Source organism: Episyrphus balteatus, chromosome 1 (assembly GCF_945859705.1).
Source record: "Episyrphus balteatus chromosome 1, idEpiBalt1.1, whole genome shotgun sequence".
NCBI classification, from domain to species: Eukaryota; Metazoa; Arthropoda; class Insecta; order Diptera; family Syrphidae; genus Episyrphus; species Episyrphus balteatus.
Window position 1 is genome coordinate 165,236,724 of NC_079134.1, and position 27,616 is coordinate 165,264,339.

Genomic DNA, 27,616 nt, shown 5'->3' on the forward strand with positions numbered 1-27,616 from the left:
ATTCTAGCACAAAGTAAACAATACAATACTCGCAGTCAGTCGAAAATGTGCAACTGACATTTTTGCTGTCTTCGTTCAACTCGCAAGGAATACGAACCACGCGCAGCTTAAAAAATCTTTCACTATTCCATCAATCGACCCTTGCCTAATGCAAGTAAATAATTGTCTAGCTGTTATAAGCAATTAAATCTCTCTATAGCGGTATTACAAACAAATTGTATAATATTCTTATAAACGGATGTCAAGTTTGTATACAAATAAAGTTTTTTGTTGTTGTTGTTTTGGTCAAAGTTCCGCTGTGATTATTTTTTCATTCTGTTTGTATTCAATTTACGGAAGTTTCGAGGATATTCTCAGAGAATACAAGTAAATCCTGTCTTTATTTCGTCATAAGTCAGCAATTCAGCTTAAAAGTAAACATTTTTCTAACTCTCTTTCTGAATTAGCGTCAGCAACGATAAAAAAGTGCGATGATGTATTGTTGACAAAATGAAAAAACATCACGCACTCTCAATCGGTCTTTATAAGCATTATTGACAGCTGTAAGCTTTAACTTTAAACTTGGGGGTTGGTTATAAATAGAAGATGCTCAAGAGTGATGCTGCCATTTAAAGCTTAACTCGACTGCGAAAAAGTTTCATAAGATATTCGGACTACAAAACGAACTTGATATTACTGTTAATTCGTGTGTGATCTACGGCAGACGTTATTTTACGCGACTTTGTGATTTGAATTTTGATTTGAAAAAATAAAGACAAAAATAAAACTTAGAAAAGAAGTGATTTTGTGATAATTAATAAATAAAATCGAAAGAATTATGATTATTGAAAAAGTGGTGAGTGATGGTTGTAGTGGTAATGAAAAATAGAAGAATGGATTTTAGTTTTATTTATAATTGACAATTTGTCTGGGTACTGGCATTATTTTTTCTTACAAAAATGTTTTTTTAAACTATTGAAATTATGTGTGATGGATTATTAAAAACCTTCAAAATATTCTTGGATAATTGTTTTTCTGCTGTTTAGTGAATTGATGTTAATTGGTTGCACACTTATTTACTAACTGTTTGAAGTTAATGAAAGGAATAAAAATTATTATTAACTTAATAGCATTATTTTAGGAAATCGGATTGTAAAATGTGTTTCAAAATAAGAAGAAACGGATATGCTGCCAAAAAATATGTTTTCTAACATTATCTCTATCACAAGGAGCGTGCTAACTTTTAGAAAACGACGCATAAAAATTGAATAAAACGCAGCATTTCAGCAAGATAATTTTATCCGATTTAAAAAAAAAAATGTGAAAATACTTTCTAGTACCTTACTGTGCAATTTAGTAAAATCCCCTGCAATTGTATCACTTTTTTTGCTTACAGAAATAACGATACCGACATTATTTTGATTTTGATTTGATTTGAGGAATTAAATACCCTTAATTAACACAACCAGAAAGGAAATTCAAAATTTTTAGGACTTTTGAATTTTTTCTTATAGTTTTCAAAAATTCACACTTATTTATGACATATTTTGTACTCTTATTTTGACTTGGAATAACTTTTCAAATTTTTCAAAATTTTAAATTTTTCATACTAAAAATTAATATGACAAAGCGAATGTCGAGAACCTTTTAAGAATCCTGGAAGAAGTTTTAAATTGACCATGATTAATGTTAAAAATTCTTATTCTTTTATTTTTTATCACACTTTGGAATAATTTAACTTTAACAATAAATTGTTTATCTTAATTAATCTTAAACATTTTCAACACTCTGAGACACAATATTGTTAGGAGCAACAACAACCTACAATATTTTCAAAATTTCAATATTCAAAAAAAAGGGGGGAAGATAAAAAGTGATATTTTCTTTTAAACCCCCCATTTTCGAATATAGCTATTCAGTAAAAAAAAAATCTGAGGCAAATCCAGAACAACTTGGCACAACTTTCTTAAATTCTAGTAATTTCAAATCATATTTTGGGTCACGCAAATTCGTTCTTCCACAGGCTATGTTCAGTCACCGGCATCAATGTGAATTGTTATTTTTGGTCATTTGTGAAATGCCTAACTACAGTCTGCTCGTTTTAAAATTCCCAATTTTGGGGTCCTGGTCGTTTACAATGACTAATGGCCGAAAGTTGTTCGTTTTTTTTCGGCCAATAGCCGTTTTGAGCCAAAGCATTTAAATTTAATTTATTTCTATGGGGAGTGTTTTTTTACAAAACTTTTAACTGTATACAAATAAATAAGTCCTCTTAAAAAATGTTTAACAATTGAAGTATCTTGGAAAATTTAAAATTTTTCAATTTACCAAGAGCTGAGTTTGTAATCGGATGACTTAGTGATTTATACAATAAGAAAAACGGAACAAAACGTGAAATTATTAAAAGCTAAAAAGGAAAATCAAAAACTTTACATTTTGACCAACTGCAATTTCTAAGTTTTAGAAATTGCATTTTACTTGACGAATATGCGTATTTTCTCAAAAAACAACTTTCACTTATTTGCAAATATATATACTCTGTCGTCCTACATAAGAACGTAGGATCCTATGTTTGACATAATATTTTTTGAACTGTAACTAACGAAACCTGTCATAAGTAAAATTAAAAAGGAATTCCAAAAATCTTATTTATCTTAAAAACTTTATGTATTGTTAAAACGGGTCAGTAAATTTTCTTATTTTATTTTTAATAGTAATAATTTAAGTAAATAATAATTTAAAAGTAAAATTTAATGTAATGAAATCTTCACCAATAAGAAAAAAGATGTGTACATTAATTTATTATACTTATGGTACTTTTACACATATCCCCATATTTGCGAATTACAACCAGTTAATTAATAAATTTATTATTAAAAGTTCTCAATTTAAAAAAAAAACCCTCAAATCCTGTGTACAAATTTGAATATAATCATGCATCGTATTGCTGGTAACAAAAACAAATCGTTGCCAATAAAATGACATTCATCCCTATAAATATCACAAAAAAAAAAAAACTAGTTTGTTCATCATCTCATGTCGATGACATTTCATTGGTACCTTCAAATTTTATAAGGTTATAGTAAGGTCAATATTAAAATTTAAAGAAAAGTATTCGTATCATTTTTCTATTGACAACCCACTCCAATATTAAAAAAAAAAAATATGTTTAGAATACGCAGTTAAATACCATTTAACTAATTCTTCTAAATCAAATTAATAATCCATTTGCTATAATTATAATTATACAATCAAGTTACCATTTTTAGTATTTTTCAAAAAAGGTTTTAAACAAAATTCTATAAAAATTACTTCATCACAAATCATATTAACAAAATACACAAAAACAAAACATATAAACAATAAGGAAACAAAAGAGCTGATGTCCAAACTCGATAAATTTCATAATCGAAAGTATAATTTTGTGCGTTTTGACAGAATTCTTAAGAAAGTTATACAATAAAATTATTTTTGATAAGTATTTTCCTTATAAGGAAATACATATGTGTACAAGTTAAATATTCAAACCAAAAATTATAGAACGACTTTGATTTATCTATAAATTCTAAAAAAGAATCGAATATATTTTTGTAGTTTGTGGGTGCAAGAATATCTATTTAAGAAAAAATGATTCTCAAATTATAAACAATCATTTATGGTGAGCGTTTAATCTTAATTATGTATGTCTAGTCTTTTTCTTTTTTAATGTGTTTTCCTTGAAATAAATAAGTTGTTCCCATAAAGCGGCCTAGACTAAGAATAGCGATTTGAAAAACACAAGTGGTTTGGGTGTTTAATCCTTAATTGGATGCCACACTCTCCATTAGATGATTCTTTTCAAAATAAGCTATAATAGTCGTATTTTTTAAGTGCAGAATACCCGAAAATCAAAGAAAATCGAACGAAATTACTCCCAATGCATCAATGTATTGAAAAGCCTATTCGACTGAATCACTCTTATAAAAATTTTAAAATGCAAATCAAAGACAGAACGTGTAATCATTGACAGAAATAGGTGTGAAAAATACCCTTTGACCAGACGTGTGTATATTTTCTCAAGAGTTAAGCACCCTTCAACTTGAGAATGTCACCAAGCAATCAATCAAGAAATTTAAATATTTTTGTTTTTTCTTTTTTTTTTCTGATAAAAAAAAAACAACAAATCTATCAACTCATTAAATCCCAATGATCACTCCAATAAAGTATCAAATAGAAAATACAATTATACCTAAGTGAAAACTAATATTTGTTTAATAGACCAGTGCCGATGCCTTCAAAAACATTAAAAAGTACAAAAAAATCATAGTAGGATGAAACCCATTGGAAAAGGAGGGGAATAGGATAAGAATGAAAGGAAAAATAAATTACGGGCGAGCCGAGTTCGGGAAGTGGGTGGGTTTGGTTTTTAATGGTAAAAAATGGTATATCTCGATTTCCGGCAAAACTACAAATCCTATAGAAAAAAGTTGTACAGCAAAGTTGTAGGTAATAAAAAGATCTACAACTTTTGTATCAATAATTTTTCCACATAACCTCAAAATTTATGTGAAAAATTAAAAAAACCGAGTTTTTGGTTTTTTATTTTTATCTTTTTCAAAAACAAAAATTTTTTCTTCGAAATTTGGTGAAAAATTACCTTATTATGTCCCAAATACACTGTAATTTATTTGATTTAAAATATTAATTTGTTCACCTTATTTTGACTTAATACCAAAAAAACACCTTTATTTTCAATCGAAAATTCACGTGTCAAAATATCACCTTTTTTCAAAAAGTCGGTGGGCATTTCGTTCTTTAAAATGTCTATTTTCTGATGGTGTAAAAAAAATTTTACATTAGTATATTATAGAACATGTTCTAGTAAAATTCCAAAAATGAAAAAAGCTTGAATTCGAAAAAAATTTTATCATTGTTTACAATTTTGGCCTATTTATTCAAATTTACACCTTAATTACTCAAAAAACGTAAGATTTCATGTACAATGATTAGTCTTATTTTTTTTGAGTAATTAAAGTTTAAATTTTAATAAATTTTAATAAATATGCCAAAATTGTAAACAATGATAAAAATTTTTTTTCGAATTCAAGCTTTTTTCATTTTTGGAATTTTACTAGAACATGTTCTATAATATACTAATGTTAAATTTTTTTTACACCATCAAAAAATAGACATTTTACAAACAAAATGCCCACCGACTTTTTGAAAAAAGCTGATATTTTGACACGTGAATTTTCGATTGAAAATTAGGGTGTTTTTTTGGTATTTGGTCAAAATAAGGTGAACAAATTAATATTTTAAGTCAAATAAATTACAGTGTATTTGGGACATAATAAGGTAAATTTTCAACAAATTTCGAAGAAAAATTTTTGTTTTTGAAAAAGATAAAAATAAAAAACCAAATACTCGGTTTTTTTAATTTTTCACATAAATTTTGAGGTTATGTGAAAAAATTGTTGATACAAAAGTTGTAGATCTTTTTATTACCTACAACTTTGCTATACAACTTTTTTCTATAGGATTTGTAGTTTTGCCGGAAATCGAGATATACCATTTTTTACCATTAAAAACCAAACCCACCCACTTCCCGAACTCGGCTCGCCCGTAATTTATTTTTCCTTTAATTTTCATCATATTCACCTCCTTTTCCAATGGGTTTCATTCTACTATGATTTTTTTTGGTTTCAAAAATTATCGACCCTGGTCTATAATATTTTGATTGTCCAATAAATATTTAGTAGATAGTTTGTTTAGTTTGTATTTTTTTTTTTCTATTAAAGATTTCCGCCCGTGTGGAATGGAATGTGCAACATTGGGTCATTTTCTATATTGAACACACACCTTTAGTCTAATGCTGATTCAATCTTAATGTATTTTGTTTTTTAAATAAACATTCTATCTCATTACATCGAATGAAACATTACCCCGCAATTGTTGCGAAGGGGATGAAAAATCATTACAGACAGCAGCCTGTAGGTTGAAATTATATGACCGGAATCTTAAACAAAAATCAACTTATGGTGTTTTGTTTTTTGTCTGTATTTACCCTAGTAACTTAATGAATTTTATTGACATAAGATTAAGCTAATAAGTTTCAATTAGTTTGCACTTTTGTTTATTAAATTTGCATTTTTACGTGGTTATTGTCGCAAAGGGTTGCAAAAGTTAATTTTATTTGCTCAGATTTATTGTTTATTTATCAGAGTTTGTATATTTTTTAACATAATATATGCATAACTATTTAACTTCCGAGAACCTTCTAAATAATTATATTATTGACTCTTTGTTTGACGTCTGTTTCCGTGAGTATAGATTTTGTTCATTTTAAACTTCAGATCATGCGATTTGCAGCCAGGATCTGTGAAGAATTCTAACGGTCATTGGTAGACCTATATGAAAGGTTGTAGTCTTCAAAAACTTAGGAATGATATGCATAATTACTTTGTAAGATCCTAATTACAATCTCTTTATCCTAGTGTCTGGTTGCATGTAGTGCCTTCAGCTTTATCACCTGTTCTGCGTACTAATTTCTCCAGAACAACATTGACAAAGTCACATGACAGTAGGTACATGTCTTGCCTTCCTTTCATAGTTGCACATTTCCCGGTGAGTTTCCTAATGACATCTGATAGGTATATCTGTATGGGTTTTTTTTTAAATATCTCATGTTCATCAGTCATCGATATAAAAAGCTTCACACAATGTATTTTTCATTTATGTAGTTTTGAATTTAATGAAGGTGTTGCAGAATGATTTTAATTTTACACCTTTTTTTTTGTCTTCCTTATTTTTGGTGTACTATTCACTATTTTTACATTAGCATTGCAATGCAATATTCTATGAAACATCATCCCAGGGGGTTCTTTTCCTTAGAACCTCAGCCAATCACTATAGCTGGTAGTTACTACAGAATTAGTTATTAACTGTAGATACACTAAACATTAATCATAGTGAACATTTCGTTTTTCAACTAAAGCATTGAATCCATTGTAAAATTCTTCTTACCTACTTTGAAGACTTAAACTTGCCATCCAAAAAGTATTTTTTAAATATTTAATAGGCACGTTCGGGAAATATTATTTTATGAACTAGATATTTAGGCAACCTCAATTTATGAACGGAAAATTGAGTTAATGGTTAAATTAGTTTGAATATGTCATTAGTGTGAAATTTCGAAATTTACTTTTTTTGATTAATAATTGGGAAATAAAATTGTAAATTATAAACGATAATTACGGTGACCATATTTCTAGGAGCGAACCCGGGACAAACAAAAAGTTAAAAAGAAAAAAATCCAATAAATGAGTTTTCATAATTTTTCCTATAATTTTGAACATTTTCGTTGAAATCATTTAAGTCAGACAAGTCAGAAATCAAGAAAACGCTTTTAAAATATTTACTGTTAATAACTATTAAAAAAATATTTTTTTAATTAAAATTGTGAGAACTGTTTTTTTTTTTTTTAATTTTATTTTAAATGATTTTCAAATCTTTTAATATTTAATTCACCTTATTTAATATATATCCTTAGAGGTTTTGAAATTTAAGTGGGTTCTTTTCTCTTTCATATGTTTTTCATTATTCAATTGACAAAATTTTTTTTAAAACTAATGCTTTTATTGGAAAAATTAGAAAAACTTTTAGTTTCTAACCACTGTTTTCTTGTTTTCCGTACTATTTAAAATTTTAAATTTTTTATTTATTATAGAAACAAGATTTTTGCTCTTAAAAAAACTCACAAATTTTATCAAAATGAAACAAAAAGTTTTTCTTTTAACAATTTTCATTAAACTTTATTTTTTTAAATTTTTCAATGATGCAAAACATTTTTTTTTTTCATCCGGTCAATATGGAGATCAAAAGTCCAAAGTTGACCAAAAACGAAAAACAAACTAGCGAATCAAAAATGTTTAAATGTTAAATTTTTGATTCGCTTGTTTTCGAAAAGTTACTCAAAAAATGTTTAACGTTTAGAGGAATAAACTAGAAACTTGGAAAAATATTTTAAATAAATTTGCATGTTTTTCTTCAAGAAACAACCTGTTGAAATGAAAATCGACCAAGAATTTCGGTTTCTTTCGTTCCTTTAATTTTTGTGAGAAGTATAAAAAGAATGAGTTCAAAGATTACTGATTAAATAATAATATAAAAGCCAATATTCAGCTTCGAATTGAAAAAAATATTCTTTGAATAAAGTCATTTCACATTTCTAAGAAAAAGAATTATCTGGAAAACTCAAAATCTTCATTCGTCACTGTCATCATACGATTAACAGTAATTATCTGAATACGAAAGGCGCTAAAACTCAATCAATTAGAGTAATTTCATTGTCTAATGCAAATTTTCCCATGACCAATGTTTATTAATTACCTACCACGAATTGTTGCGTATTACTCATATATTCACCCATAACCCATCACAACAACCCCATTCCAAATTTCCACAAGAAAAAAAAAAAAAAAAAAACATCACAGACTTGCGATTTCCAAAATATTATTTTTATGATCAAAAAACATATTCACGCGAACTTTTTATAGCTTCTACGTTTTAACGAGTATTATGACAAGAAATGAATTATTGCTTCAATAAGACACCTATTGAGAAATTTTAGTTAGCCATCACTATTTAACTACAACAAGCACGTTCCATTATATTATTTGATTTCATATTGCACTTGAAATTATTATTGTATTATTTTTCTCAATAATTTTTTGAGAGGTGGTGAATTATCAAAATCAAAACAAACACTTAGCGGCAGCGAGAAACAAGCTTCTATCATATTCAAAGAAAATAATAAGAAAAAAAAACCGAAACTAAAAGTAAACAAAAAGATTTTTTTGACACTCTAGTGTTAATATATCTAACTCATATTGAGTTAAAGAAAAAAAAGATACTCCTCAACTTTAGACCATACGTGATCAAAGACAATTCGAGGTTGAACCGTTTAAGGTTGTCATCTCTTCTGAAAAATTCAATAACCTGGAAACTTTTTTTCCAAAATATCTAAATTTTGGGAGATACTAGATAGTGCCAATTCAAAAAATCATGGAATTCAATTAAAATTTGTATCTTCCAGTAATTAGTATCTCATTGCTTTTGTCCATAACTTCCCACTATAAAGTTTTTTTGTTTCCTATTTCGAATATCAAAAAAACAACCTTTAATTAGCAGCTTGTAAGCAAATAAGGTTGTTTTGTTGTTAATCTGCGGTAATTTATCAAAAAAATAGAAGTGTACACAAAGTATATCTTTAGTAACCTTGAAACGTGGTTAAGTGCGACTCGAAGACCAAACAAAGATTATGTTTTGTCACAATTGCACTAATAGCTTTACTTTAAAGATGTTCCATTGTCAAATCAATGTCACAGGCTATAAGTATCAAATAAGATCAAATATTTTTTGGAGACATTTGGACATTTTTTGACAAATAACTTTTTTTTGATTGATGAATCCTTCGTTTCATTGTCATTAATACTTGACTTGTGATTTGACAAGGGGAAAATACGTGCCACCCTAACCCTTGTTTTTTGATTAATGAAACAAACATGTAACCTTTCTTTGAAACCTCATTATTAAAATGTAAAAACAAACATGTAGGTGTTACTTTCACGCAGCAAAACATTTGGTACTCTTGCCTACGTGCTTTGTTTTTTTGGGGTTTCATGCAGAAAGTACTAATTAATAGTCATTATTTGTATTGAAGTACTTTGACATTGAACTTCTATTAAAACTAATTTACGTCATTTTGTTTTTGTTTAACTATAGATCGACAGAGCATCAACTTCGGAATTATGGAGTTTTGCTAGTATTTTACTCCTTGGAATAACAGTTTACACATTTTGGGGTTATTTGAAGTCGGTGCTGCTATCATTGAAATTATCAGGGCCACCGACAGTGCCATTTTTGGGCAATTGCCTGCTGATCAAAGAGAGAGATTGTAAATTTTTACTTTAAACAAATATCATAAAAATATCATCCTTTTGTCATATTTCTTTCGTAGTACTCTCAAACAGAGCTTCAAAAGCATACGATTTATATGGATCACTCGTCCGAATATGGATATTATTGTTTCCATTTTTTGTCGTACTTCAACCAGATGATCTTCAAACTATACTCTCATCGAAAAAACACACAAACAAGGTGTTTTTATATCGTTTGATGCATAATTTTTTGGGAAATGGTCTTATTACAAGCAGTGGAGAAAAATGGAGTACACATCGGAGACTTATTCAGCCGACTTTTCATTTGACAATTTTGGAGAAATTTATTGGGACATTTGCAGATGCATCGCAAGCTTTGTTTGATAACTTGGATCCATTGGAGAAAGAGATTAATATTGCTAAATTTGTTAATAATTGTGTTGTTGATATTTTAAATGGTAAGCATTCAGAACTTTTAGAATATTTTTGTTTGTATGTAAGTCTATTAATGTTTTATATTTTCAGAGGCTGTTCTTGGTGTTCCAGTTAAGAAAGACAAAGATAGTGTCAACATGGAAGAGTCACCATTTAGACAGTGAGTAATTTTAATACATTAAGAAATACATTAATACATTACATAAGAAAATTTAGAATGCCAAAAAACAATAAAACACATCCATCCAGCAAAAATTCATAAGTATTGTGATAAAAGTATTTCTAAATTTCCTATACCTACATGAAATAATGGGTTTTCAAAAGATACCTGGTCTATTTCAAGATTACATACTTTGATAGGATTTTTATTAAAAATACCAAAAACAGGCAGAATTATGTCGGTAAAACTATTTTATTTATTTTAGAGTAATAAAATGTTCCCGGAAATGACAGTTTGACCATAATTTTTTTTTTAGATTTTTATCTCACAATGTAGAACGAAGCCATTTGAATTTCAATTTTTGAGTTATGAAAGTTTTTGGAATAAATATAGAAATAAAAAAATTTCTGATCAAAACAAATGTATTTTAAGTACATGCCTATTTTTTTAATGAAAAAAATCTTTAAATTAATTTTATTTTAATTTAAAAAAAAAAATAAAAATGCATTAAGGGGTAATAACACCTTGTAAACCACGAAATCGAGCGTCATTTTCATCAGCGTATAAAACAAAGAAGAAATATTATTTTCTTTTGGTGTTTGTTTAGTTTAATTAAGTATATTAATAGGTAACAGAATAGGCTAATGTTAAATTTTTTAATGATGTGAAATTTTTTAAATGGCGGTGTATTTCAGGATGATAGTAAAATCCTGTGCTCCCATCGGGCGACCAACTAACTCCTACAGTTCTTAACCGATTGGGCTGAAATTTTGTGTGGAGCTTAAAAATACTATTCTTTAGTGAAGTACGTAGTACGTTGAAATATTAAAATTTAACGATTTTATGGTCTTTTTTTCAACGAATTTTGTTTTTGGAATGAAATAATTTTTTCAAACTAATGCCATTTCTTTAAAAATTCATATTTCAAAAAAATCCTACGTACTTCACTAGAGAATAGTATTTTCAATCTTCACACAAAATTTCAGCCCGATCGGTTAAAAACTGTAGGAGTTAATTGGTCGCCCGATGGGAGCAGAGGATTTTACTATCATCCTGAAATACACCGCCATTTAAAAAATTTCACATCATTAAAAAATTTAACATTAGCCTATTCTGTTACCTATTAATATACTTAATTAAACTAAACAAACACCAATAGAAAATAATATTTCTTCTTTGTTTTATACGCTGATGAAAATGACGCTCGATTTCGTGGTTCACAAGGTGTTATTACCCCTTAAACTGAAATTTTTCACCTCCATGATTTTGAGTTGAGTTTTGTTTTTACAAATTTCTAACTTTTACAAAAAAATAAAAAATAATTGACACGAAATCTATCGGTTTAAATTGTTCCCTTAATAAATCTTTTTATGGTTGTTATAGGTATATTAATGCAAGACTTACATAGTTAATTCCAGTCAATTTTAAAAGGGACAAAAAGTAACTATATTTATTAGAGCTTTTGAATCTATAATGGATTTAGACAAACATATATCTTTGGAAATTTGACTTAATAGGTTTATCAGTTTTCTAACCAATCCGATTTTGAGAGCCAGATTCCTTCGATCAACTTAATGAATTGTTTTGTTTAGGTCAATGTCCCAGGGGTAAAGAGTTTTGTTTTGCCCATTTTATTTTAACAAATCAAATCATTTGTTTTTCAAAAAATTTAATCATTACAAACTTCTAAATTTAATAAACAAAATTAAAAGTCAACAGTTTTTGGTAAACAAAATAAATTACCATTAATTTGTTATATTCCAAATAAGTTAAATAGAAACTATTTGAATAGGTACCAAAAATTCATGAGAATTTCTGAAAAAAAAAAAAAAAAAATCATAAATCATTAGCCAAAATCGAAGTTCAAATATGGTATGTTAAGAATAAATTTATATTTGTTTAAATCACTTCCTCAAAAATAAATATAAATAACTTGTAAGAAAGTAGGTGGACAAGGTAAAACAATGAACCCAAGAAAAATAATAATTTTTAATGTGGAAATTGATAAATGAAACATGATTTTTATTTTTATAAGAAGTTGTATTTCCATCCTGAATTAAATGTTTACAGGATATCATGTGTTTGCTTGTTTTGATGCGGTACATTTTTGCTAATGTTTAACAATCTTTGTAAGAAAACAATTTTATCAACGTCAAAACAAGCAAGGTCAACGTATTAATGAAATTGATTATAATAAATGAATGTTGCATTTCTTCCATTAAATTTTTACTTTAAAATTTAATAATGCCAGACAATAACAATTATTTTTACTCAAAAAGTAAATAGGTAATTGTGTGTTTGTTAAAAAGTGAAAAATGCACGATTGGGTAGCGCTTACTTAATCATATGGTAAAAGCTGTTTAAAATGTTAAGGCTTTTTATGGAATAAAAGAATAATTTTATTTAAATTTTAACATTAGCATCAAAAGAATTTTAAAAAAGTTTTATAAGTTTTAAAAATTACGAAAACACCCTTTAACCTGCCGATAACAACACATTTAATATGAGTGGCTACACAGAGAAAAAAAAATAACTATTTTAATAGTTAAAACATTTATAGATAAGTTCTTACACGTTTTACGCGAACCATTGGCTTTTTGGGACCAAATGCAGATTTTACTGTCTCTTCGAAAAAACACCCTTTCAACAAATTTTTTTTGATAAAAACTCTTTATTCTTGCTTTCTATCTCAAAATCAATGTTTTTACCAAATTTCATTAGGGTGACCCATCATCTTTGTTTTCACTCAAAAAACACCCTAATAACCATGATATTTTTATAGACACTTTATATTCTTGTTTCTTATCTTAAAAGTAACATAATTGCTAAATTTCAATAGGGTACCACTAATATTACTCTAGTAATACACATTTTTTTCAAATATACCCATATTTTCTTTACTTCTAAAAAAAAACACCCTTTCACATAAAAAAATTCATAGACTTACATTATTCGTAATTCCCAATGGAAAGAGAACATATTTAATGAATTTCGTAAGGGTATTTATAGCATTGATTTTATCGGACTTATCGCGGATTTTTCCCTATTTCCCAAAAAAACACCCTTTAACCTATAATATTTGTAAAGACTCTTTGGGTTCTTGGTTTCTGTTATAAATGAAACATTTTTACCAATTTTCATTGGTATAATAATTTTTTCCTAGTTTTTGTGGTACTAATTCCGAATTTCATCATTTCTTAAAAAAAAAAAACACCCTTTTACTCAAGATAATTTTGTACACTTTTTAGATTCTTAATTCTTATACCAACCAAAATATTTACACCAAGTTTTAAAAATTAATAAAATTTGAGTCAGCTGTTATTATACCTTCCTCACACCACAACTTAACCCATCAAAAAAACACCCTTTCACCAAAAATAATTTTAAGAACTTTATGAATCCTTTGTCCCTGCTTTATCTAAAACCTTCATCCCAATTTTCATCAGTGTAGCATGTTTTTCAAATGGGTTTCGGTTATATTTTACCTGTAGAAGTCAAAAAACAAGCACCCTTGTTTTCAATCGGCTATAATTTAGAGCAATCGTATTGACTTTATTTTTATGTCATTAGAATCAGCATCAAAAAATACCTTGAAAAAATGTGTCATATGATGATATTCGACAAACAATTTTGTTCAGTATATTTTTGACCTTCACCCCCTCCCTCTTGTCAGCGAAAAAACACGCTTCCACCCAACTTTTTTGTATAGACTTTTTTTTTTTGTACTTGATTCTTATCCCAAAAGCAAACTTTTTGCCAAGTTTCATGAGTGTAACAATTTTTTTTTTTAATCCTGATTTTATGTACTATTTTACCTGTACTACTAATCCATTTTGAAAAAATAAAATTATTTAAAAAAAAATCGTTTTTTATTGATAAGTTGAAAGTAATCACTTTAAGATAATATCGTCGGAAACAGTTGAAAGATTGTCTTTTAAATTAACAATTATTTATAACATAAAATAATATATCCATCCATACTACAAAATTGTAGGGTTTGTAATGGAATTGAAAGATTAAAGTTGTTAGTTGACTATACGTACTTTTTTTTATTTAATTTTTTTTTCAAGTATTTCTAGATAATTTATTAATGATGTTTTCTTTCTTTTTTTTTATTTCAGAGGCAAAATTTGCGTCCCACAACGCTTTATTCAGCCATGGTTACTACTTGATAGTATTTACCACATGACCAAACTAGCTTCCGAAGAGATGGACCAAAAAAATCGTCTTAACGATTTTACTCGAAAAATGATTAAAACTCGCAGACATATTATGGAAAATGGACCACCAAGTGATCGGAAATGTCTGTTGGATTTCCTAATTGAAATCTCAGATAACAACAAAGACTTTACCGAAGAGGATATTGTAAATGAAGCTTGTACCTTTATGTTAGCCGGTCAAGACTCAGTTGGTGCAGCAACAGCTTTCAGTCTTTTTCTTCTAGCTCAAAATCCAAATGCACAAAAGAAGTGTACCGATGAAATTGATGCCATCTTTGGGGATGATAACAGACCTCCTTCAATGACAGATTTGAGAGAAATGCGATACTTGGAAATGTGCATTAAAGAATCCTTACGTCTGTATCCTAGTGTGCCATTGATTGCCCGAAAAATTGGTGAAGAAGTTCAACTTAGCAAGCATAAATTGCCTGCAGGTAGCAATGTTTTCATCTGTCCATATGCTACGCATAGGATAAAACACATCTATCCAGATCCAGAGAAATTCGATCCGGAACGTTTTACGCCGGAAAATTGTGAGAAAAGACATCCCTACGCATATATTCCCTTCAGTGCAGGACCTCGATATTGTATTGGCAATCGATTTGCACTCATGGAAATGAAGACTGTTATATCACGACTTTTAAGAAGCTATGAATTACTTCCGGTGCCGGGAAAGACACAAATCGAAGCTCGATTCCGAATAACTTTAAGAGCTTCTGGTGGTTTATGGATCCGACTGAAACAGAGACGAGAAATGGCGGAGCTTCGAGTGTCAAATTAACCAGAAACATTAGAAAAAGTTTAATGATAGAATTTTGTTTATATTTGCCCAAGTGTCAATTGCCTTAGATTAAGATTTAGGATTACGGTTTGCACTTAATTTATATAGGAGACCTTTTAACTCCAAAATTGTAGTAGAAGGAGGTTCAATATTAAAAATAAAAATGAAGCTTTAATATGTATATTAACCTAGCTTGGTGTTTTATTATCACACGTCTTTTTTTCTATTTTAAATGAATTGTCGACAAGTTCTCAATTTTTGATAAGGTACCAGGTTTGTGATATAGTTTCCAAATTTTTTATTTAATTTATCTTATCTCTTTAAACAAAGGTTTAAATGAATAATAATATAAACTCAAAATAGAATAAATTCACAGAAGTAAATAAAAATTGAAACAAAAAAAAAATTATATGGAAGAATATGTGGGCGCCAAACAAAACACTATAATTTTGATGTAGGCAAATAAAACGTGCTCTGACTACGGAAAACGTATGCGTATTAGCCTACACACAGATTACATTTTATTGTTAGTAAACAATGCTGACACAGTGAGTATATGCCAATCATGACAGTTTTTTTTATAACATTCCTCATTTTAAAAGTTTAGTTTTTAATTCCTTAATTTTCCACTCATCTGTGCGTTTCGGAATTATTAATTCTTATCGCAGTTTAAGATAGATAACCTTCGATAAGCAGTAGTTTTAAGAAATTTAACAATTTTTAAGTTGGAACCATTGTAGGTTTTATTCCGTGGTCCGATTTAAACTATGAATCAAAAACTATATGATATTTTGATGATAGAGAACAAAAAAAAAGTTGTTCTTTTAATTTTGTCAGGTACATGTCCGTATCTAGAAGGATGCTTTGCGAATAAGTCGATTTACTTCAAATTTGTTACCAAACTTATTTTAAACAATGAACAAAAAGAACCAATTTAAGAAAAACGTCATTTTAAAAAATTCTACGATTTCAAAGTTAATTTTTTAGCTTTTTACTTGCGATATAGGTACTATAGGGCAAGTTTAGGATTCGTAAAAAAAATCGAACTCGAGATAACAATTTTACATGACATTACGATGATGGAGAATGCCAAAAAAGTGGGTCCGGCAATTCTGTCTGTCTGTCTGTCTGTCTGTAAGAACCTCGAGCTACAGCCTAAACTACTGGAGCTATTTTCTTCAAACTTGGTAGTTAACAGTTTTTGGTGATTCCCTAGAGGAGAAATTGAAATTTTTTTTTTAGGACCAAAACTAACGGTACCTGTCATGTAACGGAAATACAAAAGTTAGTTTTTTTCAAAAACGGCTCTAACGATTTTGATTAAATTTTTTGTGTGTAGTAAAGCACATAGAAGCTTTCTTTGGAAATAAAAAAAATATTTTTTCTACAGTTATTAACTGTACCTGCCATAGAACCGTTTTTTTGATTTATGAATTTCTCGTAAACTACAAAACAGATTTCGACCAAAATTTTTATAAAGAAAAGTTTAAGCAATTATTTTTTAAAAAATTTTTTAATTTTTCAAAAAACACATTTTTGGATTTTTAAAAAATATTTCAAAATTTTTTTTTGAAAATTCAATTTTTTGAAAACGGGTCGGTGAAAAATTTTGAAATTCCGTTTTTAGGTGTAAATTAATTATTTCTTCGAAATGGCATACCAAGTTTTTTTTTGAAAAATGTTAGAAAATTTTTATATTTAAAAAATTATTTAAAAAAAAAACCGCTCTAACGATTTTCGAAAAATTTTTTCTGAAAATTCCTTTTTATACAAGAAATAAAATGGCATACTTATTTTTTTGTAAAAGATCATATAAAACGGTATTTAATTATTTATAAAATCAGATTTTATTTTTTTTTTTCACCACTTATAAAATTCCGTGAAAATATCAAATTTTAAATTTTCCTTTATTTTTATTAATGAAAAGCTTTAACATTAGACTAACTTTTACCATAAGAGCAAGTACGTGCGACCCCAGTCGTGCAATTTATTTTATATTGAATTCTACTAGTTTTTTTTTTATATTGTCTCAAATCTCAATTATAAGCAAGGGACTTAAACCCGTTGGTTTTTATAGTATTATGGGAAAATTGTTACATGTAGGCATTTGCGTATTAAAAAAAATATATAAAAAAAAAAAACATTTTTTAGACCCCAAAGATAAAAAATAGTACCCGCTATCGGCAAGGAAATACAAACACTATCAACGTTGTTACCTGTATCAAAAAAAAATTTAGTTCGTTGTTTTGTTCGAACATCATTGAAGTTTATGAAGCTCGAAAATTGTAATTCAAATTCTTTACAGTTAAAATGCGCATCTGTGTCGATTTGAAAGTACTTTTTGTGTAAGGTTATGTAAGTCAAAATCATTGTATGTGTACCGAATTTCAAGAAAATCCGTCTATCTTTTAAGGTAGTAGAAATGTGTACGGTAATGTTTTGTAATGTTAGTTTTAATTATAACCTCGACATTTTATTGACACAAAACTAATACTCACCGTATCGTATTCGTATAGAGCAAATTCTCAAACTATGCTTACGCCAAACAGTACCTATTTGTGATTTAAGGAAGTTTTTGAAGAAAAATAAGCAAATATTGGATTTGTTCGTTATTCTTTTTGGATGTGCCACGTGCTTTGATTAACACAAATTAAGACAAGTTTTGTATGAATGATTTTCAATGGGGTAGCTAGAGTTGAGGGGTTATATCATCTAGTTGCAGTTTTGAAAAATTTGTTTTTTTTTTGCATATTTTCAGGGTACATTATACATTAAGGGTGTCCCGAAATGAGATAAAATTATTTTGGGAGATGATTCTTAGGTATATTCTAAGAGTAAAATTGTTGTACAATATCTGTCTATCTGCAAAATTGATACCCTTTAGCGATGATTTAAGTAAACGCTTACTTTGGTAGGCCTTTACTCATGTTAATGTTAATATCTCCGTTAGTACTTATGAAAGAAACTTCATTAATGTCTTAATTTTTAGTAGTAATGCTCTTCTTTGTAACTGAATATCTGAATATTAATAACTGTTAATCTTAATATCTTATTTTATTGCTTAGATATTAATTTTTAAAAGGCATTTTATTTTTTCTTACCCATGATAATTTTTGACTATGGACCCGATTTTCTACTCTTATGTGTAATAAACATAGTGTTTAATAAATTTATACTTATGAAGAAAACAATAATGAACAAAAAAGTTTTTCAAAAGTTTGTAAGAAAACTCAGAGATTTTATGATATTTAGGAAAACCTGCATTAGGTAAAATCTTTAAAAAATGTTTTTTTTTACTTTAGTCAAAAATGGGTAAGCTGAAAAGAGCTGTTTTATGTGTAATTTAATGATATTGGAAGTTTTATGTATTAATTTCCTAATGAAAACTCTTAAATGGTTAGATGGTATGAAATTCATTTGCATGAAAGTTATTATTGGCTTTTTGGGACCAGTTACAGATTTTACTAAAAAAACCCTTTCACCTAAATTTTTTTAATAAGAACTCTTTATTCTTGCTTTCTATCAAAACACAACGTTTTTACCAAATTTCATCAGGGTGACCCATCATTTATGTTTTCACTCAAAAAAACACTCTTTTAACCATAATATTTTTATAGACACTTTAGAGATTCTTGTTTCTAATCTTGAAAGTAACATAATTGCTGAATTCCAATAGGGTACTACAAATATTACTTTAGTATTACACACTTTTTCAAATATACCAATATTTTCTCTACACCCTTTCACATGGAAAAAATGTATAGATTTACTTTATTCGTAATTTCCATTAATTCCATAAAAAAAACACCCTTTCACTATAGATAATTTGGTACACTTTATAGATTCTTAGTTCTTATACCAACCAAAACTTATTCACCAAGTTTTAAAAATTAATTAACCCATACAAAACACCCTTTCATTAAAATATTTTAAAGAACTTTTTGAATCCTTTGTCCCTGCTTTATTTAAAAAATTCATCCCGACTTTCCTCAGTGTAGTATGTTTTTCACATGGGTTGAAGTCAAAAAACAAGCACCTTTGTTTTTAATCGGCAATAACTTTTCTTAGAGCAATCGTATTGACTTTTTTTTATGTCATTAGATTCAGCATCAAAAAAATACCTTGAAAACATGTGTCACATGATGATATTCGACAAACAATTTTTTTCACTATATTTTTGACCTTCACCCCCTCCCTCTTGACCGCGAAAAAACACCCTTTCACCCAACTTTTTTGTATAGACTTTTAAGTACTTGGTTCTTATCCCAAAAGCAAACTTTTTGCCAAGTTTCATGAGTGTAACATTTTCTTTTTTGTAAATGCCTATTTTACCTGTACTAATATTAAAAAGAATTAATTTCATAGATCATGAGTTCCTCCATATTTATAGCTTGACCCTGTTTTGAATTTTAAAACAGAATTACAAATTCAAGTTTTGGGTTTTTTTCTAATTTCAAATTACTTTGGTCCGAAATTAACTCATAGTTAAGTTCACATTGTCATTTTTATTTTGTCGGTGCTTTTTGATTATTCAAAGATGACATTAATTCTATACTAGAAAAATGCATTTGAATCAATTTAAAAATTGTACTTTTCAATTGCTTATCATATGTTTGCTCCAGTTAAACAAAAGTAATTGTAACAATTTTTTTTTTGTTACTTTTAAAATAAAACTTAAACAACATTAATTTTTTTAAAGAACTTTATTCTAATAAATTCCATATCAAAGATGGCTACCACCACCTACCAGATCAACACTGGGGTGTGTGTGTGTGTATGTGTTTTAAGTAAATTGTCGCACATAAACTATTTTATCAAATAAAAAAGTATGCACATTCTAAAATTACAGAATATTTTAATATAATTAAATTTTTTTTTATATTTATGTAAATTGTACGTATACGAAACAAAAAAAATTAAACATTGTGGTTTTTTTAATAATTAAATATTTGTTTATAAATAAGATTATTACAAAAAAAAAACAATCAAATAAAATTTAATATAAAGCAATAATAATTATTATAGATAATAAGACAAAAAAAAAAAACAAATAAAAATAAAAATAGGTACTATAAATATTACACAAAAACTACATAAATTATTTATTCGAATTATTTTGGGGGGTCTCGTTGTTTTTTTAAGTCAACGTTATTACTTTGAAATTCGTCTCGTTTTTGAAAGACAAATTTCAACGTTTTTTTTTGTCGTTTCATATTTTATTTTTTTTATGAAAGACCTCTAAAGGCCTTGAGATTCTTTGCATGGTGATGATCTGAAGTAGACTTCTTTAGATTTATTTCGTTATTATTATTGTTTGTGGTGATTGTGGTATTATTGGTGAATTTTCTTGTAGCTTGTGGAGTCTTAGGCTGCGATAGGCGTTCGGTTGCTTCCTTGACACGCCCACTTAACCGCATTGTCGTCGCTGAACGTGTTGGTAAGGGAGAGCCTGGCAAGGATATTGAGGCACAGGTTTTCGATGGCCCATTTGCTAAAAAAATTGAAAAAAATGTTAAAAAGAACACCAAAAAATAGAAAAGGGTAAGGCATACATTTGTTACTGGACGTCAATCTGTCAAACACATTTTTAGGCCTATTGACATCATTGCTAGGCTTAGGATTAGTTTTGCACTCAAAATTATTACTCACGGATTTTACTGCTGGACCTTGACTAAATTTATTCTTAAGCATCGAAACCTTACCCGAAGTTTCGAGAATCACTTTGGGAGGCTTTGCTTTTTCCTTGAGAAGATTATTTTCGAGAGATTTCTTACGCATTTTGATGGTGTTGGTAAAGTCTGATCGCATTATTGGGTCTGTTGCGACATTTGGACTTTTATGATCCAAGTTAAATTGAAGATCGGGAGACTTTGATTCCGAATATGGTGACTCTTCCAAGTCTTTTTCTTTGTGGACAGGCTTATTTTCCCACAAGACCTTTGATTCATGGGTTGCAGTCTGTGAACCATCGTGTTCAACAAGTTGAGTTTTGGCTATTTCTTCTAACTTGGTCTTGAGAATGTCATGTGGGACAGCGACAGAAAGTGGACTTTGATCTTCTTCGGAATCTTTTGTGGTCGTTGTCGTATTAGACCTGTCAACGACCGTATTCGGACAGTGACATGAGCTATTTACACCTCCACTACAATTCGAACATTCACTGAAGCCCGAATCACTTCGTTCACTGCATTGTGTTTTATCACGAACTTTAAGTGAATTTCTTACATTCAGTTTAAGCTCAACACTTGGCAACTCTGGATTGAAATCATCTTCTTCTTCATTCAACGAAGTCATATGTCCCGTAGCATTCGCACTAAATATCGATGTGCCTGATAAAGATGGTCTCGGACTACTTGGTACCGATCCAGCTGTCGAAACAGCTGAATTTCTTCGTGAAGCTGATAAGTTAGCCATTCTACCTAAAGCTCTGATTGCATTTCCAGTTTTCTTAAGCAATAAACAAAAAATAACAAACAAAAAAACACACAAAAAACCATGCAAAAAAAGTTAAAAAATCAAAACAAAAAAAAAAAAAAACTACTTTTTCGAACTTACTTGCCACTTTCTTCGAATAATGAATTTCTTAAGTTTATCTGTGCAGATTTTATTATTATTTAGATTCTCATCATGATGCTGTGTTAGCCATTTGGATTCTAAACATTCCTTTGCCGTCAGTCTATCTTCCTTGCGATGTATTAATAGATTGGAAATAAAGTCTTTTGCTTCCTGTGATACTGTATCGAAGGCATCATCTTCGAAATCATAATCAGCTCGGGTAATATTCGAAAATGTATCCGAATCAGTGTCGCCCATAAATGGTGAAAGGCCAGAAAGTCTGTGGAAGAATTTGAAGAAAATTTTTTTGAGAAATGTAAAATTTGGGGAAACTAATATTGCTACAAATTTTCGCAATTTTGTACGCTTTGACTTGTTCGCAAATGCCTACAAAAAAATTGCAATGTTTGCTTCAGAGTTCACGTCAAGTTTTCGTAATTTTTGACATGTTCGCAAATTTGTAAATGCAAGCTAAAAACAAATTGCAATATTTTTTTCAGAATTTGCAAATGTGCTTGCGATCTCAATGCGATCGCAAATTTTCGCAAACTTTTTTGTCCAAATTTGCAGTATCCTTCGCAAATAACTTTTATTTGAAACCTTGCACTTTTGACCATGAAATTGGTCTTTTTATACATTTTTAGTTTCGAACGGAAACTTGTTATGATCAGGCTTTTGCAAACCATACATAAATCGTTTCGATTCGCAAACGGTTCCAAATAAAATTTTCATATAATTTTTGATCAAATTATACAAACTGTGACGTAAAAATGACGTCAAACTTCCATATTTATACGAATTTCATAACTGTGTCTTGAAAATCCTCTGAAAATTGCTTTCAAGCATTTGCGAATGGATCCAAAGAAAGGCTTGTAAAAATTTTTGAGCAAATTTCACAAATTGTGAGTAAAAATTACTTTAAACTCGCAAATTTGTACTGGGTCATGCAAATCATTCACAAATGGTTTGCGAGAATTTGCGAACGGTACCAAAGAAAGGTTTTTAGATAAGTTTTGAACAAATTATACAAACTGTGATGTAAAAATGATGTCAAACTCGCAAAATTTATTCAAAATTCATAACTGCGTTCTGCAAATCATCCACAAACGGCTTGCAAGAATTTGCGAACAGTACCAAAGAAAGTTTTTGAGCAAATTTCAAGAATTGTGATGAAAAATTACATCAAACTCGTAGATTTTTACGAAATTCATAACTGGACCTTGCAAATCATTCACAAATGGCTTGCGAACATTTGCGATGGAATGGAATGAAAGGTTTTTACAAAATTTTTGATCAAAATCCAAAAATGTTAACGAAAAATTGAAGTCAAACTCGCAAATTTATACGAATCTCATCACTCAATGGTTTTGCGAACACTTGCGAAGAGATCCAAAGCAGAGTTTTTGGCGAATTTTTGAGCAAATTCAACAAAATGCTACGTAAATTTCGAAATGTATACAAATTTCATTTTTATAGAGTACATAAGAGTATACGGTTTCTCTCCAGCAAAGTGCAGAGTGCAGAATAAATTATAGAACAGTTTAGAAGTTAAAATAAGCATACAGTACAGTACAGCAAAGTACAGTCTAGTGTTGTAAAGTACAGTGTAGTACAGTAAAAAAGTAGAGGACAATAATTCCAGTTAAGTACAAATCAATCAGTACAATACAGTCAGTACAGTTTACTGCATGTCTATAGTTTAGTACTGTACACAGTCTGTGAATACTGTACAGTACTGAAACAAATAACACCTTAATACAGAAATAAATTACACCTCAATACAGTACAATTCTGTATAGAACAGTAAAGAGAGTCTGTGTAGAGTACAGTATGCAGTAAATGAGAAGTAATCTACAGTACAGTACAGAAAAGAGTTTACGTTTGAAGATTCATTTGTGTTCAAAATACTTACAATACATAGCATACAACTCCCACACTCCACATATCCGATTGGAAGCTTATCGGTTCATAACTAATGATCTCTGGCGGAATAAATTCTGGTGTACCAAACAATACTCTAACTGGCGAGTCTGTATTCAGTCGTTGTGCCAGTCCAAAGTCAATTATTTTGATTTGATGACTAGTCCTAGTATGGCACATAATATTTTCTGGCTTGAGATCCAAATGCACTATTGACTGACTGTGCATGTAGTCGACACCTTCGCAAACTTGGCGCAAAAACAAAATACAATCTCGTTCAGTCAATGTGAAATCATCAGCAACAACACGTTCAAATAATTCTCCACCAGTAATACTGAAAAAAGAAAGTGTACAAAAAATTAGTACTGATAGAATTCGGGGTAGTTTCAAACAAAACTTACTATTCCATAACCATAACAATTTCTCGAGGACTTTCAAATGATGCTGCCAATTGTAAAAGTTTTGGATGTTGCAACGATTGCATGATGGATATTTCTTCTTTGACTTTTTGTCGATCGATAGATTTTATACATTTAATAACCTTGGCTGCCAAAATTTGAGATGTGTCCTTTTCTTGAACCTTATAGACAACTCCGAAACGACCTTTTCCGAGTTCTTCGATAATTTCGAAACGGTGTTTGAAATCTCCTCCTGATTTGATAGAGATTGTTTTTTGGAAGTCTTGAAAGAAAAAAATTGGATAATTAAGAAAAATGAAGTTGAAAGCTTTAATAAAATTTTTTACCTTCATTGGCAACTTCTTGGCCAGCAATTTCAACTCTATCACTTGCCAAACTTGGTTCACTTCTTCCATGGATATTCTCAGCTCGAACACGAAATCTATAAGCCGATTCGGGTGTAAGATTCTTTACTGTATAAGCTAAGGAATCCACAACTGTTGCAATTTCCTTCCATTCACCGTTATTTTCTTCTTGCATTTCAATTCTGTTCCAAACGATAAACCATTTTATTCCATTTCTTCAATTTTATAAAAATAATTAAATTACATAAATCCTGTTAACATGCATCCACCATCGTATGGTGGTCCACACCATGCCACCGCAATACGATCTGGCCCCTGTGATATACTTGGTTTGCCGCTAGGTGGCTCTGGTGGTCCTTCAACCGCCACCGAAGCTGCCGAATAATAACTACTGTGATCGTTCATGACTTCCACTGTGTATTTGCCACTATCATCGGCAGTAATTGATAAAAGTTCAAGTACCGATTGTCCGACAGTTGTGTGTACTTTGATATTGGAACCTTCGATTATTGGACGGCCCTGCAATTAAGATAAATAAACAAACAAAATTATTATAAAACTCATTTCTCAACTTTCTATTTCAACAGCAGCAATTAAAAATATATTATCACCTTGGCTTTTGTATAAAGATTCTTACAAATAAGTCTTAAATTTACCTGGTGTGTTCTTAATTTAATCTAAATCAAAAGCTACTACCTGCAATTATTACTCTTATTATTGTTGAACCTCAAACATCTTTTTGAAGTGAAACCACAAAATGAAATAGAATCTGAGATAAATTTTAAAATCTTTTGAAAGCAACGACGACGACGACGTCAAGAGTTTATCTGTCTGTTTCATTCTTTCTTAAATGACATAGATGAATAGGACGTTTAAATGGAGGTTTTAGATGTTTATAGAAAATATATAGTGCAAGTATTTAACCACAAAAACTACGGTGTAATTGTGGTTTTAAAATGAAATGAAGTCATAATGAGCATTGAATTTTAAAAATATAATAACGAAACAGCTCAAGGTAGGGTATTTTTGTCTTTTATTAAAAAATGATTAAAATTCTTTTAAGATAAAAAGAAAAGGAAATATATGTATATTCATGTACATACGTGTACACCCTTTAAATGTCTAGTAAATAATAATTGATCAAAAATAGAAAATAGAAAGATTTTTCAATACTAAAAAAAGTTACGCATACACCCGAGTGACCCTCAGTTGTTGTTTTTTTTTTATTTTTTTGTTTAAATACCCTTTGTGCTCCTGTATGACTCTGGTGGCTAAAAGTCTTTAAATTAAGTTAAATTTAAAAGAGGAAACTATGCTTTGTTATTTTTCTTCAGTTGGAAGATCTCAAACTTCTAGGCCGCATTAATAGAATGCGATATAAAAGTTTTTAAAAACTTTTCAAGTCTTCAGCATGTAAAAGAAGAGCAACGTAAAGGTGCATGAAATTCAAAAATTATTTGCATAATCAAAATTTAATAGCAAATAATAAATACTTCAATCCAAAATGGGGAATTTTTTTTTTTAATTTAAAAATATATATATTAAGATAAAATACAAGAATGAAAAGTTTTTTATCGGAGATTCAATAAAATAAACTACAACAACGACCACGATAAAGGGTGGAAAATGCTTAAAAATTCGTGTGAACTATATTCAATCGGTTTAGAATATTCTTACATGAACACCAGTTTATGTATTCAATTAAAAAAATGCCTAAAACTTTAATTCTATCATATACTTTGGTTAACGTAAATGACTTAAGTGTTCTACTTAAATTAACTGATTGGTATTGGTGAAAATATTACCCATATGTATATAGTTGAATGTGCACATTTATTTAATGATATACATTTAATTAAAAAAAAAAAAAATAGTACGACTGGTGCATCACCATCAATAAAGTTTATTTACAAACAAGTACTCGTAGCTAGATGTTTTTCATTCATAAATATTTTTTAGGGAGGAGTTAATAAAATATTCAATGTGAATTTTCAAGATAATTTTTTTTATAATTCTAAAAAAATACATTTTATATAGAAAAAATACTTTGTAACTCTAAGAAATATAACATTTAAAAATAATTATGTAAGATGTTATACCACATATCATAATTCATTAATACGAAAAGAACGCAATTCAATTTTCAAGGTGCAGTATCCTGTATAGGCGGAGGCGTTTTATAAGATTTTTAGTTTCATGTGAATATTTTTTTGTTTCGTTAAATTTTTGTAAATAGATTTTAAGTTTCGAAATGGATATAAAATATACACAGAATTATGAAAATTTGTCAGTCGAAATGAAATTGACTTAAGCCTGAATTTCATCGAAACATTAACGCCCATATTATTCACTAGTTTAAAAAATACATCTGGGTGTAAAATTGTCAAATGTCAAAAATAAATCCAATTCCAAAATAGTTATCTCGATTTTAACTATGAAAATAGTTAAAAAATAGTTAAAAATTACTATTATTTTCTCTGTGAGATAGTGAATATTATGGATTTGGATTTATTTTTGATATTTCATTACATCCAGATGTATTTTTTAAACTAGTGAATAATATAGTCGTAAGTGAAAAAAGTACAAAAAAGTTTCCAAGTTTTCAAACAATTTTTCAGGCTTCAATATTGGAAAAGAAAAGAAAATTATTTAAAAAAAAAAGATTGCAACACTTTCAATATTTCAAAATTTAAGGTCAGGTATTTAAAACAAATATATTTTAAGTAGATCCAGTTTAGAAAAAAACTACCGTTTTAAATTAATTTTATACTGGATTAATATGAGATAAGAACATCAGTATTTTAGCATTATAATCTAATCACAATTAAGGAAAGAGAACGATCAGTTTACTATTTGTTTTGATACGTTTTTTTTTTTTCGTAACTT

General features: G+C 28.8%; 2 protein-coding genes across 4 annotated transcripts in view; one reads left to right on the forward strand and one right to left on the reverse strand.

Annotated features, from left to right (window-relative positions):
* Window positions 1-773: 773 nt before the first annotated feature.
* LOC129906205 (probable cytochrome P450 4aa1) lies at window positions 774-15,683 on the forward strand. Its single transcript, XM_055981879.1, has 5 exons — window positions 774-835; window positions 9,742-9,913; window positions 9,977-10,354; window positions 10,422-10,491; window positions 14,613-15,683. Exons 1-5 carry the CDS (start codon window positions 818-820, stop codon window positions 15,490-15,492), a joined length of 1,518 nt encoding a protein of 505 aa, XP_055837854.1. The 5' UTR covers window positions 774-817; the 3' UTR covers window positions 15,493-15,683.
* A 4,846-nt stretch (window positions 15,684-20,529) lies between these two features.
* The window catches only part of LOC129907314 (myosin light chain kinase, smooth muscle-like), a 49,082-nt gene continuing 41,995 nt past the window's right edge, over window positions 20,530-27,616 (reverse strand). For 2 of the 3 annotated variants that reach the window (XM_055983436.1, XM_055983437.1), the window contains exons 7-13: window positions 24,975-25,249; window positions 24,713-24,912; window positions 24,369-24,648; window positions 23,960-24,301; window positions 22,048-22,327; window positions 21,045-21,939; window positions 20,530-20,983 (exon numbers count right to left, since the gene is read on the reverse strand). In XM_055983436.1, coding sequence (XP_055839411.1) covers window positions 20,718-20,983; window positions 21,045-21,939; window positions 22,048-22,327; window positions 23,960-24,301; window positions 24,369-24,648; window positions 24,713-24,912; window positions 24,975-25,249 — 2,538 coding nt within the window. In that variant the 3' untranslated portion in view covers window positions 20,530-20,717. The remainder of the gene's footprint in view (window positions 20,984-21,044; window positions 21,940-22,047; window positions 22,328-23,959; window positions 24,302-24,368; window positions 24,649-24,712; window positions 24,913-24,974; window positions 25,250-27,616) is intronic. The other variant, XM_055983438.1, reaches the window with a different exon arrangement.

Bases quoted from the DNA above. Each gene is read 5' to 3' on its own strand.
- LOC129906205 (XM_055981879.1), top strand. The intron at 9,914-9,976 runs GTAAATTTTTAC...TTTCTTTCGTAG, and splicing joins GCTGATCAAAGAGAGAGATT to TACTCTCAAACAGAGCTTCA. The intron at 10,355-10,421 runs GTAAGCATTCAG...TTATATTTTCAG, and splicing joins TGTTGTTGATATTTTAAATG to AGGCTGTTCTTGGTGTTCCA.